General features: G+C 37.8%; 2 protein-coding genes across 2 annotated transcripts in view; both read left to right on the top strand.

Annotated features, from left to right (window-relative positions):
* The window catches only part of LOC103977993 (mitochondrial ATP-independent inner membrane protease subunit 2), an 11,017-nt gene extending 3,085 nt beyond the window's left edge, over nt 1-7,932 (top strand). Inside the window, exons 2-5 of the mRNA XM_009393687.3 lie at nt 2,695-2,867; nt 6,106-6,289; nt 7,366-7,472; nt 7,559-7,932. Of these exons, the coding sequence (XP_009391962.1) occupies nt 2,695-2,867; nt 6,106-6,289; nt 7,366-7,472; nt 7,559-7,640 (546 nt within the window). The 3' untranslated portion in view covers nt 7,641-7,932. The remainder of the gene's footprint in view (nt 1-2,694; nt 2,868-6,105; nt 6,290-7,365; nt 7,473-7,558) is intronic.
* A 1,201-nt stretch (nt 7,933-9,133) lies between these two features.
* LOC103978002 (protein LIGHT-DEPENDENT SHORT HYPOCOTYLS 4) lies at nt 9,134-10,716 on the top strand. The gene has a single exon (XM_018823876.2). The coding sequence runs from the start codon at nt 9,794-9,796 to the stop codon at nt 10,394-10,396; it is 603 nt and encodes a 200-aa protein (XP_018679421.1). The 5' UTR covers nt 9,134-9,793; the 3' UTR covers nt 10,397-10,716.
* The last annotated feature ends 5,669 nt before the right edge of the window (nt 10,717-16,385 follow it).

Raw genomic sequence — 16,385 nt, 5'->3', positions numbered from 1 at the left:
ATGTAACCAATATTCTACTGATCTAGGCTGATTGATTTTCAGTTTTTCTTGGATGGATTTTCTAGATTCCCTTATAAGATGGGATTGCTTTCAGTGATCCAGGTCCAATTTGGCTGATTTGGTACTATTAGCGGAGGGATATCGGTAAAAGATCCATGTAGGCGACCTTAAACAGTTGGGAGTTATGGCTTTGTTGTTGTTGTTGTTATAGTGGAGGGTTTCAAAAGGAAACAATGGATACGCCGTGATGGATGATATGAGCACAAACTGATCTTTTTGCCTCTTAGGCCTGATTGCTCCACCTTTTGCTCATTTGAGGAAACATGAAAGCACAAAATTATTATACATAACGTATAGTACTTGTCATCCAAATATTGTGACATCTTACCAGTGTATACAGAGAGAAGCAGTGCTAGGGGGAAATTTTCAAGTGGACAGCAACAAATAGCAATGCTTTATCATCAATTCATCACCGTCTATGTTTCCTTAAAGATTGTTAAGGTAGGACTGATCCAAAGGTAGGGAATCAAGCTCAACTGTTATGGTCCATGCCACATGTAGTCTGAGTAATTTTTGTCTGTACTGTGGGCAATAAGAAAGCAAAATCAGGTTGGAGGAGCTGTGGGAAGCTGACAGTAGTGCAAATGCAACCATATATCTCACCGTCCTTTTTTCTCTTTAAACTGCTATTCTTTTGTATTTCTGTCTTGTAATCTTTTATTCTTTTATTGGTTATGGAAGAGCATTAAGTTGAGAAGACCCAACTTTTAATGTTCTTATGTGCCTTAAGCAACACAATAAGAGCTCAGTAAAAAGGATTCCAATGCTCAAAATAGGACAAAAACTAGATCACCAGTAAAATTGAGCTTTTCTATGACTTTTGTAGCACCTAGCATGACCGCTCTCAAAGCTTTATTACAGTATGGTTGCTGCCATGAGGTTAAATATCATTTTAATGTACTATATCTTTCCATAGTGGTGATTCTCACCATGACTTCTGTGAGAACATGTCTAAACTTTTAGGAATCATATTGCTGATGCAGATAACAACTAGTGGGCTCAATCATCAGTTGGATTCCTTTGAAATAAAACTTAAATTTGACTTGGTATCCCTAAACCTTACCTGAACTGCTGCTGATTCCTTCAATATCAGCAATTATTGGGATCCACTAAGATATTCACTTCAACATCTATCGTGTTTAGGAACGTTTCTTGTTCTTCTTCATTTTTGATATGGAAATGCAAGTTCTGTTCCAATAACAAGAATTCCTAGATACTGAAGAGAAACACAATTTTTCAATATTTAAATAAGGATTCAGTCCTAGGATTCTTTAACTTAATCAGACAACATCTATCTAATTTTTTTCAGTTGGTCATATGCCAACTCAACAAAGTGATCAAAATATGTTATACGTGATTTTATGTAGAAGTGAAAAAAATAAATATAAAAATGGAAGTGCTTGAGTTTTTGGAAATCGAGACAGGTGCTAGATTTTAGTTTAAACATAATCTAGACAATCCTGGTATGGTACTGGGACCAATTGGCGGCTGAATTGGTATGGTTCCAGTAGGGTCGAGCTGTCAATAATCTATATGGGTTGGTTCCACGTGACCAAAGAGAAAGAGGGAGAGAGGGGCAGAGGAGTGACTGAGGAGGATTTTTTTCTTTTTGGGGGGGTGCGGGGGGGGGGGGGGGGGGGGGGGTAAGGGAGGAAGAGAAGGAGAAAGATGAGTAGGCATAAAAGGAAGCATGGGTGACCCTTATGTGTAGGAGGTGGCAATGGCGATGTGGCACATCGAAGGAGGCGATGGTGATGTTGGTGGGAGGAGGGGTGAGAAAGAAAGAGAACACATGTGTGTGTGTGTGTGTGTGTGTGAGAGAGAGAGAGAGAGAGAGAGAGAGAGAGATGAAAAAGAAAATGAAAGAAAAAGACAATTGTTGCAGAAAAAACAATACTCATATCTGGCAGTAAGCTTATCGTTCAATACAACTTTTCAGACAATTAAAACATTAAAAAAGGCAGTATGCTCAACTAGGTAATTATATCATGAAGTAAGCTTGATATCATCTGAAAGCAAACAAAAACAGGCAATGTGGCACAACGAAGGAGGCGATGGTGATGTTGGTGGGAGGAGGGGCGAGAAAGAAAGAGAGCACATGAGAGTGAGAGAGAGAGAGAGAGAGAGAGAGAGAGAGAGAGAGAGAGAGAGAGATGAAAAGGAAAATAAAAGAAAAAGACAATTGTTACAGAAAAAACAATACTCTATCTGGCAGTAAGCTTATCGTTCAATATAACTTTTCAGACAATTAAAACATTAAAAAAAGCAGTATGCTCGACTAGGTAATTATATCATGAAGTAAGCTTGATATCATCTGAAAGCAAACAAAAACAAGTGATCTGTGTATCAATTAATGATCGGACTAGTAAATACAGGTTCATGCCATTGATGACCCAATTTTTAAACCTTGCGTGAAAGTGTTAAACTTGTCTAACTAGGTGGCTTCTTTCTTATTGTGCTTGTTTCTAGTATTATGCTTTGTAGATTCAAGGTTTAGTAAAAGGTTCTATGGGATTCTTTTTTCAGCACTTTGTTTTATGTTGACAATACTGATATTGCCTATCTCAGTGTGATTCTGTATCATGTAATGCTTACAAAGGTGGACCTCAATCTTTTTTGTTTGTTATGCTGCAGAGTTATAATGTAGGCCAAATTAATGCAAGAGAATTAAGTGATGCGGTATGGAAAAACTTTTTCCAAGGCAAGCTGACTTTTTCTCATTGGAATAAAGGAGAAGAAATGACACCTACCTTAGTAGGAGATGGTGGAACTCTTCTTGTGAGAAAGTTGCCTTTTCCATCACCAACGTAATTCAATCTAATTCTCTTTTTTCATTCTTGTAACTTATATTGTGTATTCATTTTGATCATATTTGTGTCTGTCTGGTTCCAGTTTGCTTCGTGTCAGTATATTTTACTCTGTATAAACTATTGGGAAAGCTTGGATTTGATTATCACAATATCCTGACCATATCGTACCAATACACTATTTACTTATCTGAGCTTTGAAAGATATGTAAAAGTTCTTTTCATATTTACCTTATGATCTCCTTATGCATATTGACATAATTAGGATGCCCAACACATCCATTTGGAGTGTATACAAGTCTTACTTGGTCATTTGATGTCCAAAGAAGTCCTAGTATTTACATAGTGATAGACAGCTTAGTAGTCAAACAAACTTTCATAGAATTTTTATCATTTAGAATAATAATTTTATTTTTGTGGTTGGTTCCACAAATGATCTGTTTTATGCGTTCTATACATCGTTTCATTTTTTTTTATATTTGTGGTTTTCTCTCTCCATTTATTAGACTCTCATCAACATGATTGCATCGAACTCTTTCTGAATTCATGTAATTTTTTAATATGTTTCAGCAAAGTTTGCAATACGGTTTGGTCTGGTATGGTATGGATGGTATTTACCAGTCCAATGAGTTACCAATACACGGACCCATGAAAACTAGGATGCTTGGTTCAAGGCTCGTACCACCCAGTACATGGTCCGTATAAGGTCTGAAGTCTGCACCACTGTGTACAGGATAGTATAGCTTTGTACTAGACAGTTTCTTTTCTTTCTGTTTTTGCATTCCCTTTTACACTTTTTCCGAAACTCGGTATGTAACGAGTGGTCTGACCGGTACTGTCCTGGTCCGAGCTCTAACTAGTACAGTACTGGTCAAGGTATGCAATACCGTACCATACCGGTATTTCGAGATTGGCTCGCTACGGTATGGTACTATGTACCGCTCAGTATACCAGGGCGTACTGAGTGATTTTAAATATTTCTTCCTCTATTGTAGCACTGTAGCACGGCTACACTGTAGTAGTGTAGCACGTTCCGTCCGGTGGCGGACGATCCGTGTACCGGTATGTACCGCCCGTACCAGACGGTATTATTCGAAATAGCATATCATGGTACTGGTACACAAAATTGTTGATCTTGAGTTTTAGTTACTGTCTTAGCTTGTCTTACATTATGAAATTTATAGTATTTGAGAATGTTGCACAAGTTGATCTTTTACTATATTCTTCATTTTCTGCTTGTGCATCTTTTAATACTCTTCAATTATTTGAAAAATTATTCTTGTAGGTCATCTTATATTAAATTGCATCACTAGCAAATACAAATGTTATTTTCATCAATGATTCCTGTAACATCATGCATATCGCTAACTAGACTGGATAAAGAGGATTAGAAAATGTGTCAATGAATTTTATTGTCTTAGAGAAAGCCAATTATAAAGTTCTTGAAAATTTAATATGTGAATTTTAAAAGGAAATAATTATCTATTATTTATATTAATTTAATAAAAGATACATATGATAGAGTAATTACTGGTGCTAGGAATACAAGGGGTATCTACAACAAGTTTCCTATAAATGTAGGATTCCACCCATGATCAAATTATGATCGTTATCTTCTGATAATAGTAATGCATGAACTCACTAGCCATATGCAAGATAGACCTTCATGGCATATATTATTTTGATGATAATATATTTTTTTGATGGGAATTTAATTAGGATTAATTCTTTTGAGTTATGGAAACAATTGTTAGAAACTTAAGATTTTAAGTTTTTTGTGAATGAATTTATGAGGTTTAAATTTAGTAATACTAAGAAAAAGAATGGGACAAGGAGGATTGCTTATTGTTATTTGATGAACATGTCAAAAAATGTACTTGTTTCATAGGGAACAAGCAGTGAGCTACTTGAAATTCAAATTACCTCAAGAGAAATAGATAATTTTGTGCATCGTTAAGCATAATTGTTGACACAGTCAAGGTTCTATTTGAGTCCAAGAGAGATTTTAATGAGAAAAGAGGATAGATTAAAGGAGGAAGAAAAAAAAAGAGAAAAAGAGAAAAGGAAGAGACACAAAAGAACTATAGAGGGTGTTATTAATGACTTCAATCTTTTTATGCCTTGAAGTCTTACAAGATTTTTATTTGTAGACTCTCAACTCTTATTTCTAAACAAAGTAGTTGAGGTATGAAAATTTAATCCTGCATCCTTTTAAGATCTGGATCCTACAACTCTCAGAATAAGCCGACTTGAAAAACAACTATCCTAACTCATGTTATACCCATATTGGGACTTAAGATACTAATTTTACTCTAAATAAAACTCTAGATGACTTCCAGGAGGTGAGAGGGCTAGCTAGGACTTTGTCAAGTTATGTTTTGAGTCTTGGATCTAGTTATAATTTGAAGCTTTACTTGACAGTGGTGTTTTGCGGTGAGGAAGGAATCATTTGTTCACCCAAATCAAACATATAAATCAAGTCATTTCTGTGAATCCAGTTTTGATAAGATGGATGCTTTTGGATTTTCAAGATGGTCAGTCAAATAGGTGCAGGAGAACTCTGGATTGATCTGATTTGTGTAAGGCATGATTTGCATCATAAAACAGTGCATTCTTAAAAGGAGATTACAAAATGATACGCTGTTAGTCATAGTTTTTTTGTTTAATATGCTGTTAGTCATGGTATATAATTTTTGAGTTTCTAACTTGGCTCTATCTTGTAGTTTCTTACACATGGATTTTTCAGTTTTTGACTTTTAATGGTCTTTTGCTTTCAATCTACCTGTATGTTTGGATGTTTTGTTGAAGTGAGATATATCTGCTGGCATTTTTCAAGGGCCTGGTCCCAAGATTTGCTAGGAATTGATGACTATTTTATCCCTAAAATGGAAGAAATATGGAGACGTTTATTCACCGTGAATAAATTTCACCACCACTCAGTCCTAAAAGTTTATTCCGTTGACCATGTTATTGTCTTTTTACTGGCAGGCAACAACTCAACACCTGATCCATGATTAGTTAGATGTAAATTATATTGTAAAACATCGTTTGTCCGCGTAGAGATGATATTGTAATTAAAGATTATTTCAACAAACGATGCTATAGAACTAGTATTTCTTTTGGTTTGGAATTAAGGTCCCATTGATCTTTATAGGGACTACAGCAACTTATTCTTCTTTTAATCTTTGTAGGATTCTTTTGAAAAAATTCATTTAGTTTGTTACTTTTGTTGCTGTAGGCAAGTTTTTGTCGGTGATGTTGTAATGTTGAAAGACCCTGAGAAAACCGCTGATTATGTTGTTAGAAGATTGGCTGCTACAGAAGGCTATGAATTGTGTTCAACTGACGACAAAGATGAACCATTTATTTTAGAGAAGGATCAATGTTGGGTGTTGGCTGACAATGAGTCTCTAAAGCCAAAGGTAAAATCATGGGGCAGTTTCATAGATGTTGTAATCTAGCATAAATGGCTGCAGTAACTACTACATGCAAATTTGCTTGCAATTTTTTATCAGCCACTATGAGAATTATCGAACAGCCTTGTTTCATCCAATACAGATAGGATATGTATCTTGGTAGAGGTATATTTGTAAGGGTGATACTTATCTCTGATTATGTTCACATTTTTAAAGGCAAACATTGAGTTGTTATTACATTGACCATTGCCATCCCCGGACCCGCATTTACTGGAACCTCATGCGCTGGTTTCCCTGTAATCTCACACTTAACCACAAATTCAGCCTATGATCAGTATTCTTTCTACATCTTATTATTCTGATAAAAGATCTAGATCAAAATATGCCATCATAAGCTTGCAATTTTTCTGCATATGTAATTCTGAATGTAATTGTAGTGTAGACCTCCTTTTTCCGAACTTCAAATATGCACAAACCTGACGTATCCTATGCGTGGAGGAAGCTTGTCACTTTTTAGGAGGATCGATGTGTTAATCCTATCAAGCCAAAGTTAAATCTGCACTTTCTAACCACAAGATTCACTTAGTTAAACATAATCTATAGTGTCCAAAAGTTTAAATATCATTCGTTTTGTTGCTTGCTGACCTAGGAATAAATGCAATGTAGCTGTTTTAACTGAAACATTGACATCTTGATTCACTTAGCAAAAAGCATCATATATTATTGAATTTAATAAAAAAATGTCCAATGCAATCACAATGAATTGGTTGGATCCTTAAAAAATTTGGCCTAGAAGATATTTTTTGTTCAATAATGCTGCTTACATCATTCAATATTGATTTGCAAAAGCGCAGTAATGTGTCAATTGGTTCTTTATTCACTATATAAGTTGTGTATATGACTAGAGAATGTGAATAATCAATTTGGAGCACCTGTTTATTTTGACATCATTGAATTAAGGCCTTATTTGAGTAAATGTGTAATAGCTCAAGGCTTGTTCTCTCTTCAATGTATCAGTGAATTCTCTTAAAAGATAAGCTGCTAACTAACTTAATTTTCCTTCTTTTTCTTTTCCGTGTCAGGAAGCCAAAGATAGCCGTTTGTTTGGTCCTGTTCCTATGACTAATATTGTCGGTCGAGTGATATATGCTCTACGATCAGCTGTGGATCATGGTCCGGTACAGAACAGGTACATCTAGAGCCACCTGCTCTCGTTATAATTGAGTTCGAACTGTCTTATCTGATTCTGTATAATCCTATTCTGCATCATTCAAGTCACATGGCAATGAGGCAAGATTCATCAGTTTTGGCCGTTGAGCTGGACATCGAGGAGATGGTGAAGAAGATGAAATCATAGGTCATACTTTAGAAGTGAATAAATTCCCAGTCTTCCAACTCTTTTATCATCATGCTGCTGCTTTTCCAGAACTATAATGAATGGCGGAACTTGAAGGGTGTTTTACCCATTTGACGATTACTCCGTGAGTCCTTTCTCATGACTGATGAATTGTGCTGGATGCTCAATACATGCGCTGAAATTAAGCACCTAGTAGCAAACTGCTGCAATTGTATTCTATTTGTTATGAACGAACAAACCCAGAATCGGAAGTCAAATGCTTTCATTTTAACGATTCCAAGAAATTTTCCTACCTTTGGTGTTTGTTTGTGTTACATATGTGGTTTAGCAGAATCTCTTTTTGGTACATCTCAGTTGATCTTATACTTTGATCATGGAATGAATGCAATACCCTCCGTATCACAATCATGTAGTTTGTCTTCATCTAACTAAAATTAAGAACTTACATGTTGTTTTCATCATTATTTATCGACAAAGATGTGTTATTCTGCAATAGGAAGATTTTGATGATAACTCATGTCTCTCCAGAGAAAATATTCACCTGAATCTGGTTTGAGTTTGTATTTGGATACCAAGGTAGCAATTTGACCTAGAAATGATTATGGATAGAGATTTTGTTTTTTGTGAATGTATATTTTTCTTTGATCTATTTAAATTGGGAGTTTGCCCAATAAATATCTCCTCAACTAATAAGAGTGATGTAGGATTCGAGTCCAGAGAGCTCTATGATCAAGTGAGGAGTTGATGTACGGGAGTGATTTCGTGAGATTGTTGGAGTGTGATGTAAGGGAGATATCTAAATCATTGAATATTAGGGTTGGTGCCTTTGTGCCGACTACGTGGGTCACACGTTATACGTGTCGAACTAATAAGACACATGATTTATATGTATGTTGGGCTGATAAAATATCTGTAATGATGTAACATTCGAATGTAAATCTAGGAGTTCATAGTCAACACATTTGAGATCAGGGTCAAAATCTTGGATGGTCATCCCTGCTTGGATGATCACCATGTATGAACCCATCATGTCATGATCGATTATGCGTGGTGTTCCTAAGTTCACATGATGTGTACTCAATCGAAGAATGGCAATGCGTCGAGGCATTTTGGTCATTTTGACAAAAAAGTTCCTGCACTGACTGCATCCCCGAACATGCCACTGACATCTTTCACCGTTTCCGGATCCTCTCCAACCGTTTCAGCTTCAAAATCTTCTCCAAGCCCTCGGATTCATGTAACGGACGGTCATGATCAAGGGTGGGAATGGAGGGGATCCTGAACCCCCCCGTAAACAGGTCACCCACTTACTCGCGCAGTGATCGGGAAAAGGCGACACGGTCGACCGTGCGCGGGCCCACCGTGGGGCCCAGTCCTTCGACACAGAGTACGCGAGGGAGTTCACAACTTGTTGGCGTTTTCGCCCGTCACCGTCTATCTTTCATCTCGTTGTCTAGAGTGGCTTCCGCAGAGCGCTCTCTCTCTTCCCACTGTGAAAGATCATGCTAAAAATGGCACTGTTTAGGTCAGAGTTGGCCTCCTATAGGGAAGGGGCTGAGTGTCATCCCCAGGCATACCCATCCAGCACTCCGACTTGCAAGTACGAGCTCCGACGCCTGACCAACTCATGTTTTCTTGAAGAGAAAGGAAGAGTGAGATTCGAGATGCGACTCTCCCCCCACAGATCTCATCTCCCACATCGACGCCCTGATCTGTGACCTCTGATCACAAGCCATCCTCTGTCTCTCCTATCTAAGAATCTCTCTGGACTTGTTGGGAGATCGCACTGCCTTAGAGATTGCCACATCGCTACATATATGCCAAAAGGAGATCCAGCAGCTGCAGACAGGACCACTTTAATGGAACTAGGAGTTCCCATGCCCACTCCCAGTCGTTGAATCATAGCTTCTTCACCTTCTCTCTCTCTCTCTCTCTCTCTCTCTCTCTCTCTCATGGACTAAAAAGGAAAGAAATCCATTAGCATCAAAACTCTCATGCATTAGATCAGTCGTGTAATCATCATCCCATCATCATTATCGGCAACTACGAGGTCAATTAGTATCAGCTTGAAGCAGTTCAAATTAAGAGTACCCTATATTGCTCCATCACATCCTGTTTGCAGGAAGAAGCAGAGAGGTGAAACTGTTGGCACCATGGCCATGGTACCCAAGCCGGGGAGCCCTCGCTCCGATGGCTTCCTCACCAGCCCCAGCTCGTCACCCGCTGCCGCGGTCACCTCACCGGCGGCCTCAGCCGCCTCCCCGTCGCTGAGCCGATACGAGTCACAGAAGCGACGCGACTGGAACACCTTCGGGCAGTACTTGAAGAATCACAGGCCGCCGCTGTCACTGTCGCGGTGCAGCGGCGCGCATGTGCTGGAGTTCCTTCGGTACCTGGACCAGTTCGGTAAGACAAAGGTGCACACTCCCATGTGCCCCTTCTTTGGCCACCCCAACCCGCCCTCCCCATGCCCGTGCCCCCTCCGCCAAGCCTGGGGCTCCCTCGACGCTCTCATCGGCCGCCTCCGTGCTGCGTTCGAGGAGAACGGCGGCAAGCCTGAGGCCAACCCCTTCGGTGCACGAGCCGTCCGGCTATACCTCCGCGAGATCCGGGAGATGCAGTCCAAAGCCCGAGGCATCAGCTACGAGAAGAAGAAGCGCAAGAAGCAGCCACCGCCACCCCAACCACAGCCGCAGCCACAGCCACGTCCGCCCCACCCCCACAGTCCTTCGCCGGCCACTGGTGCAGCCACCTGATCCGTCGGTATCTCAACCATAATATATATCTCTCTTCCTTATTGTATCTACGACTGAGTCCTTAGGTCAGTCGGTCGTTCCAGTGAACCTTAGACTCGAAGTACTCTATATTCTATGCTTTGTGGCTTGCAGGGGTTAATTTATGTAGCTCATACTCTCACTAGATTAGCATAAGGTGGAGGAGTACGAGGAGTAGGGTTAGCTCATCATATATGATATTAGCATTGGTACCTGAAGTCATGTTAATGCACTGTGCTTTGAACTGATGGTTCATCTGTACCGGAGATCTCAACCATGACAGGGTTTAGATTTGATCATCATCTCTTTCTATCTCTGTTTGTTTCTAATGTTGGATAGTGCATGAAATTGGCTCATTCACAATCAGATATTGGTTTCCATCTTATTTGTGTTCTCGAAACTAATTGAATTTGGAGTTGGCTTTTGATCTCTGCTGGATTTCTTGTGCTTCCTATAGAGAACAAAAGGTCTCACCTTTTAAAGGGGGAAAAGAAATATATGATTAGTGTGTCACTGGTTTCACTTTACAAGGAAGTAAGCAATGCATTGGGATTTCATGGGATTCTCTCCATGCTCTCTCACTTTTCTCTTAACATAGCTAGTGGATTTCCTTAGAACTTAGTGCATGCTGCTACCACATATTACAAGATGTTTTGTTCCTTTAGCCTAGAATAATATATATTGAATGTTGAGTAAAGTTGCATCCATTTCTTCGGTATTATGTGAAATCTGTGTAAAATATATTTATGCTATTTGAGGTGCTAATATTCCAGTAAGATGATGATATCTCCTCAAACTTCATAGTTAATCAACACCATTGTTAGCATGTCATAAGTTGAAGCTAAAGAACTACTTATGTGTGTTCTTTTCTACTCTTATCACTTTCTAGGGCTTTGTGCATGTGAATCTCAGTGCATCTGCTTTCTTCCATATCCTAGAATCTGTGACCAATATTTCCTTTATATCCAATTCTACATTAGAGAAGATGGTGTTCTAACCATTATGAAGTTTCTGATATGGCATCATTGATGAAAACTTGAACATGCATGTCATTAGGGATCAATCACTTCATCACATTATTGCTTCCATTAATTAGATAGCTTATATGCAGCATTAATTATGCATGTTATGGTATAGACAAAGGTTCTATGGCAATGTTAAACAAGTTTAGTTTGAGTCATATTATCAGATGAATTTGGTTACCCTAAAGTGCAATATTTAGAAGTAGAATGATGATACTAAAATGTCCTGACTTCTCTTGATTACTACTATCTTCACTTGGTTACAAGCTCATAAATATCATTTCTCATGAAATTTACAGCAATCATTGATGAATGTCAAAAATGTTCTTATCCTTTTTCCCTTCCATTTGTTTTTAAGCTTAATATTCTGAGCAATCCCCACAAGATAATGTATTACCAAGTTTCTCTCACATAACCCATTTAGATTATGCTTGTGTTGACCTTTTGACATCCAATTTTTTTGTTTGACCATCTTAGATTTGTTAAGTACATGTGCATACTTGGAAGATTATACTCCTAATTTAAAACAAGGCACTTATGTGACTTAATTTGTGACATATCCATGCTATATTATAAATGTGATATCACTTACAATTTAAGATACTGAGAAAATGAAGAACAAATCATGCTTAACATGTGAACAAGTGTTCGGGCACGGTAGATCGAAGTTTGATAAGCTTATTCATATGTAGATAAGTGAATGGAGTCTTGAAGTAACAGATGTAAGGTGGCTTTTCTTAGAATAGGTTTCTCTTGTTGTTTTCGTATGCTAATTGTTAGTCGATATTCGCGGTAAATGTATATCGGTAATGTTTTATCCCGGATTGCGAAAGAAACATGAATTATTTGAGAGAGAAATAGAAAGAAAAAAAATTTAGGCAAAAACATGTCACCATTCATAAAGCATGGAGGCCAAAATTGTTCTGTTGCTTTTTTTTGGCTCTCCCATGTAGACCATTATGTGTTCTATGTATTCAAGATATGCTGACAGTTCTTATTCCTCTTGCTTAGTTGCATAGAAAAATTTGTAGGAAATCATTTTCTTTTACAAACATGTTTACTGATGATTGTTTAAAGGGAAGTAATTTTACACATTGTTTTGATGTAGAAAATGTTTTTCAGATTGATCACAGAAAAAGAAAACTTCTTCTGATGGTATGTCTTATTTTGCATACTTTAGAAATGACTGACTGGGCACATAAATCTTAGGTGACTTTATGTTTGTGTAAACAAAATAATACTTTGAATTTTCTTATGTGTTACTATTGGGATGTTTATGATGTTTGATGGTCTTCATATGATTGCTTAGCACACTGTCCAGGCTTTCATTCTTCCTGTCATTTCTTTCTCTACTAAATACCAAATTGAAATCAATAAATCATTCTGAATCTGTTATGCTAATGATCATCAGCAATGCTTTTCCTATCTTTTAAATGAAACTGGTAAAATATTTAGATAATAATTTCTTAATTTAAACTAGCCATGTTCTCTACATGTCACAATCCCAGGGCAATAAATGCTGTCATTTTATCAAGGTTGGAGTACTACTAACCATGTGGCCAAACAGCTTACTGCTCAAGTTCCCAGTTAGATTATTTTATATTGTTAGGACATTTAGTAGTAATCTTTGCTCTGGAAATAGGCACAAGATTGGTGTGTTGTTTGCAGTGTTTCATGGTTCCATTTTCTGGCATGGCTTAGGGAACAAAAGAGTTTGGCTGGAGATTGGGGTTTAATTTGTTTGTAATTTGTTGGCCTAAGGTTATGATTTGATTGATGTGCAATTGTCATGATATAATACCTCTATAAGATTGACATGGTTGAGTTGGAGTTCAAATCAAAGAAACAACTTTGGCTTATATTATGCTCACTCTTGGAATTTATTTGCTTGTGTTTGATTACTCCTATTTGATTGTAACTCTTTGAGTTGTTCATCACCTAGAGAACAAGAAAAGAATACATCTCTATAATGAAAAGAAATGATGTATTCAATCACAACCAAATGCATTGTGATCCTTCTCTTTTATACCTGTGTGCTATCCAATTTACTTGCTCCAGAATCATATTCATAAATCATGAAAACATGAAAAGACTTTAAGAAATATTTCATTAAATATCATGGAAACTAATGAACATTTTATGCTTACATATGTGAGTGTGTGATGGTTAAAAATAAAACCTGGCGTATACATCATCTGTGGAAGTTTAGATACTGTTCTTGTTTCAGGGAGGAAGATACGCACAGACACTGAGAAAGAGAGAGAGAGAGAGAGAGAGAGAGAGAGTCCAGATGTACATTGAAGTCTTCCCTAAAACAAATGCTGCTGCTTTTCTTTTCAGGGAGCTGAGCTTTTCATTTGAGAGCGCCAAAGCGGGCACTTGCAGCAGCAGCAGCAGCAGCTTCCTTCGAGGGAATGTACTGCTCACACTTCACGGTTGACGATATATCATACCAGCATCCTTTCCACGCTGCCAACTCTCATCTCTCTCTCTCTCTCTCTCTCTCTCATCAAAGCGCTGCCACTGAAAATGGTAAGCATAAACTCTTCACTTCTTTTCTTTTTATATTATTATGTTAGAAATAAAATTAAAAAGTCAAAAAACAGTTTTTGTACTTTATTCTATCCCTTTTACTTCATTCACTTTTACAACCCCTTCTAATTGTCCATAAAGCATATAACTCATGTTTTAATTGCCTAAAATTCCTTTTATAATTAACTTTCATTCGATTCCTAATATTTAATTTCCCAATATTTATAAGGCACTATTAAAGTCAATTTGAATTTTATTTTAATTTGTTAACGATAGAGATTATCTATTTGATATTTGCTACTAAACTTAAATTTAGAGTGTTAATATAAAATTATTAACTCCGAAGCGATATATATGTATGTATGTATGTATGTATTTTTGAAGAAGAGATTGAATTGAGTATTACTCAAAATTATTTATTTTTTCTAAGAATTTTTTATTATATTAAATGACATATAAAATATTTATTAGATGAAATTGTATAATCATATTTTTTATTTTCTTAGATCGCGTAAGTCAATAATTTATCAATTTTTTTATTTAATTATCTTTTTTTTTCTTATTGAGTGCTCTATGAAAATAAATCGATATTTTTTTTCGTTATATATAAATTAAAAATATATTCATGAACTAAACCCAAAAGAAATTATTGCAGTCATGGTGGAAACATCCATCCATGGAGCCTTGATGAGCTCCATGAAGATGGATGGGGACGATGCCGTCCGTCACCCTCTTGGTAGGAACACCATGACCGAATGAGCCGAATCCTCCGCTTCAAAGAAAACGGCCCTTCGTCCCATTTGAGCCACCCTATAAAGAGTAGGGTTCCGAAGAGGCTTCCTTCTCACGCAGGAAGACGATGGATGTGACGCCGCTAATCATGGCAAGAAAACAAACGAAAGGAGATCGAGTAGTCAAGTAAAACATCAGATTCGCTATGATCACCACTCCCACTGTCATCGGCTCGACCATACAACTCAGTCACCTCAAAGAATGACCATTGAGTCTTCGGATCTTGTTTTGGTAGGTGAGGTGATGTACTTCGTCGCTTATTATGCTTGCAACCTCGAGGGATGGATACTTTTGGTGGAATCATCCGACCATGACTTTAAACGATGACCTCCAAACATGGAAGATGATACGGTATACGTGGAAGCAAAGCAGAGAACGACAAGATGATGGAACATGACGCTTGTTCTGGAAGCAAGAGCTCACCTACTGTGTGCCTGATCCAAATTTGCTTCGCTGTCAAGCAGTCCTGCACAGGTTTTAGTTATATGTATATGATGTGAAGACATCTTTCAAGTGGTAAGAAGAGAGACAGAGAGAGAGAGATTATAGAAAATTTAGATGAGAGTTACAATACTCAATTTTGATGACTATATTCATACATTTTGTTAATGTGTAATCTATGGAATGTACTGTTTAACTCTTTTCTTCTCATCACCCATGAAATTTCCATTGGTCTAACGAGTAACTCGAGATTTATTGGGATCAACATAGAACCATCAAATGGATTTAATCCCTTTGACATGCCTATCGCAGAGAAGATCAAGAACAAGAAGTCAAGGTCAAGAATTCTTGTTGAAGGAATCATTGACTACATGGCTGGCACAGGTGTTTTAGGTCAAGAATGTACAGGAAAAGCATGTCCATATGCTGCAGAAATGTGCCCTCGCAGTTTGAATCATCTCCAAACTCGTGAATCCCAACTCTCACATTTAATATGGTCGACAAGACCTTCTCTATCCTCACATAGCAAAACCCTCATTGATGTGAAATAACATCTGACATTGTGGAGCTGCTGCTGGTCTTTTATTACAGTCCAACAACATGTGAGGATAGGATGATCGAATGGACTTCGATCTTCTTTGCTTGCCTATATCTGCTCATCATATATATCAATAGAAAGTAAGTGTATACAATTCTTCAAACGAGCTGAAAGACAAAGAAGGCTCTCTTTGTGGCGTTCTTGACGGGTGACAAAACGGTGCTTGAGACGACATGGTGTGTGGTGTTGACAGGGGAAGGGGGGGGAGGGCGGGGGAAGCAGGTAATGTGTCGTCCATCACTCTCCCTCCTCCTTTCTATATATGTCCACAAGTTGGTCAATCTATCTTCTGCTTCACTACTATTTGGGCTACTATTCGATGATGAAGCTGAGGCTGTAGTCTGCAGCACAAGTACACAGGCGCAGTTCGTGAATCAGAGTCATCTTTCTCTTCCTTTTTCTTTGATCGAGGAAGTGGTGCCTTTCTGATGTACCAGTAAAGTTGAAGTTGGAAGGACAGCAGCTAGTCTATGAGACTACACTTGTGTCAAGCTTCATGGCATCAGCTTTTGTTTAGGAGCCACACCATTTTTATCTCCATGGCTACGTCGTACAGAGGAGCAGTGGAGAGATGCATGCGTCCATG

Source organism: Musa acuminata, chromosome BXJ1-1, assembly GCF_036884655.1.
Source record: "Musa acuminata AAA Group cultivar baxijiao chromosome BXJ1-1, Cavendish_Baxijiao_AAA, whole genome shotgun sequence".
Classification (NCBI taxonomy): Eukaryota; Viridiplantae; Streptophyta; class Magnoliopsida; order Zingiberales; family Musaceae; genus Musa; species Musa acuminata.
The sequence above is the reverse complement of the archived record's forward strand: the minus strand, read 5'-3'. Positions and strand labels throughout refer to the sequence as shown.

Coding starts and splice junctions, on each gene's coding strand:
- LOC103978002 (XM_018823876.2), top strand. CDS start 9,794: ATGGCCATGGTACCCAAGCCGGGGAGCCCTCGCTCCGATGGCTTCCTC.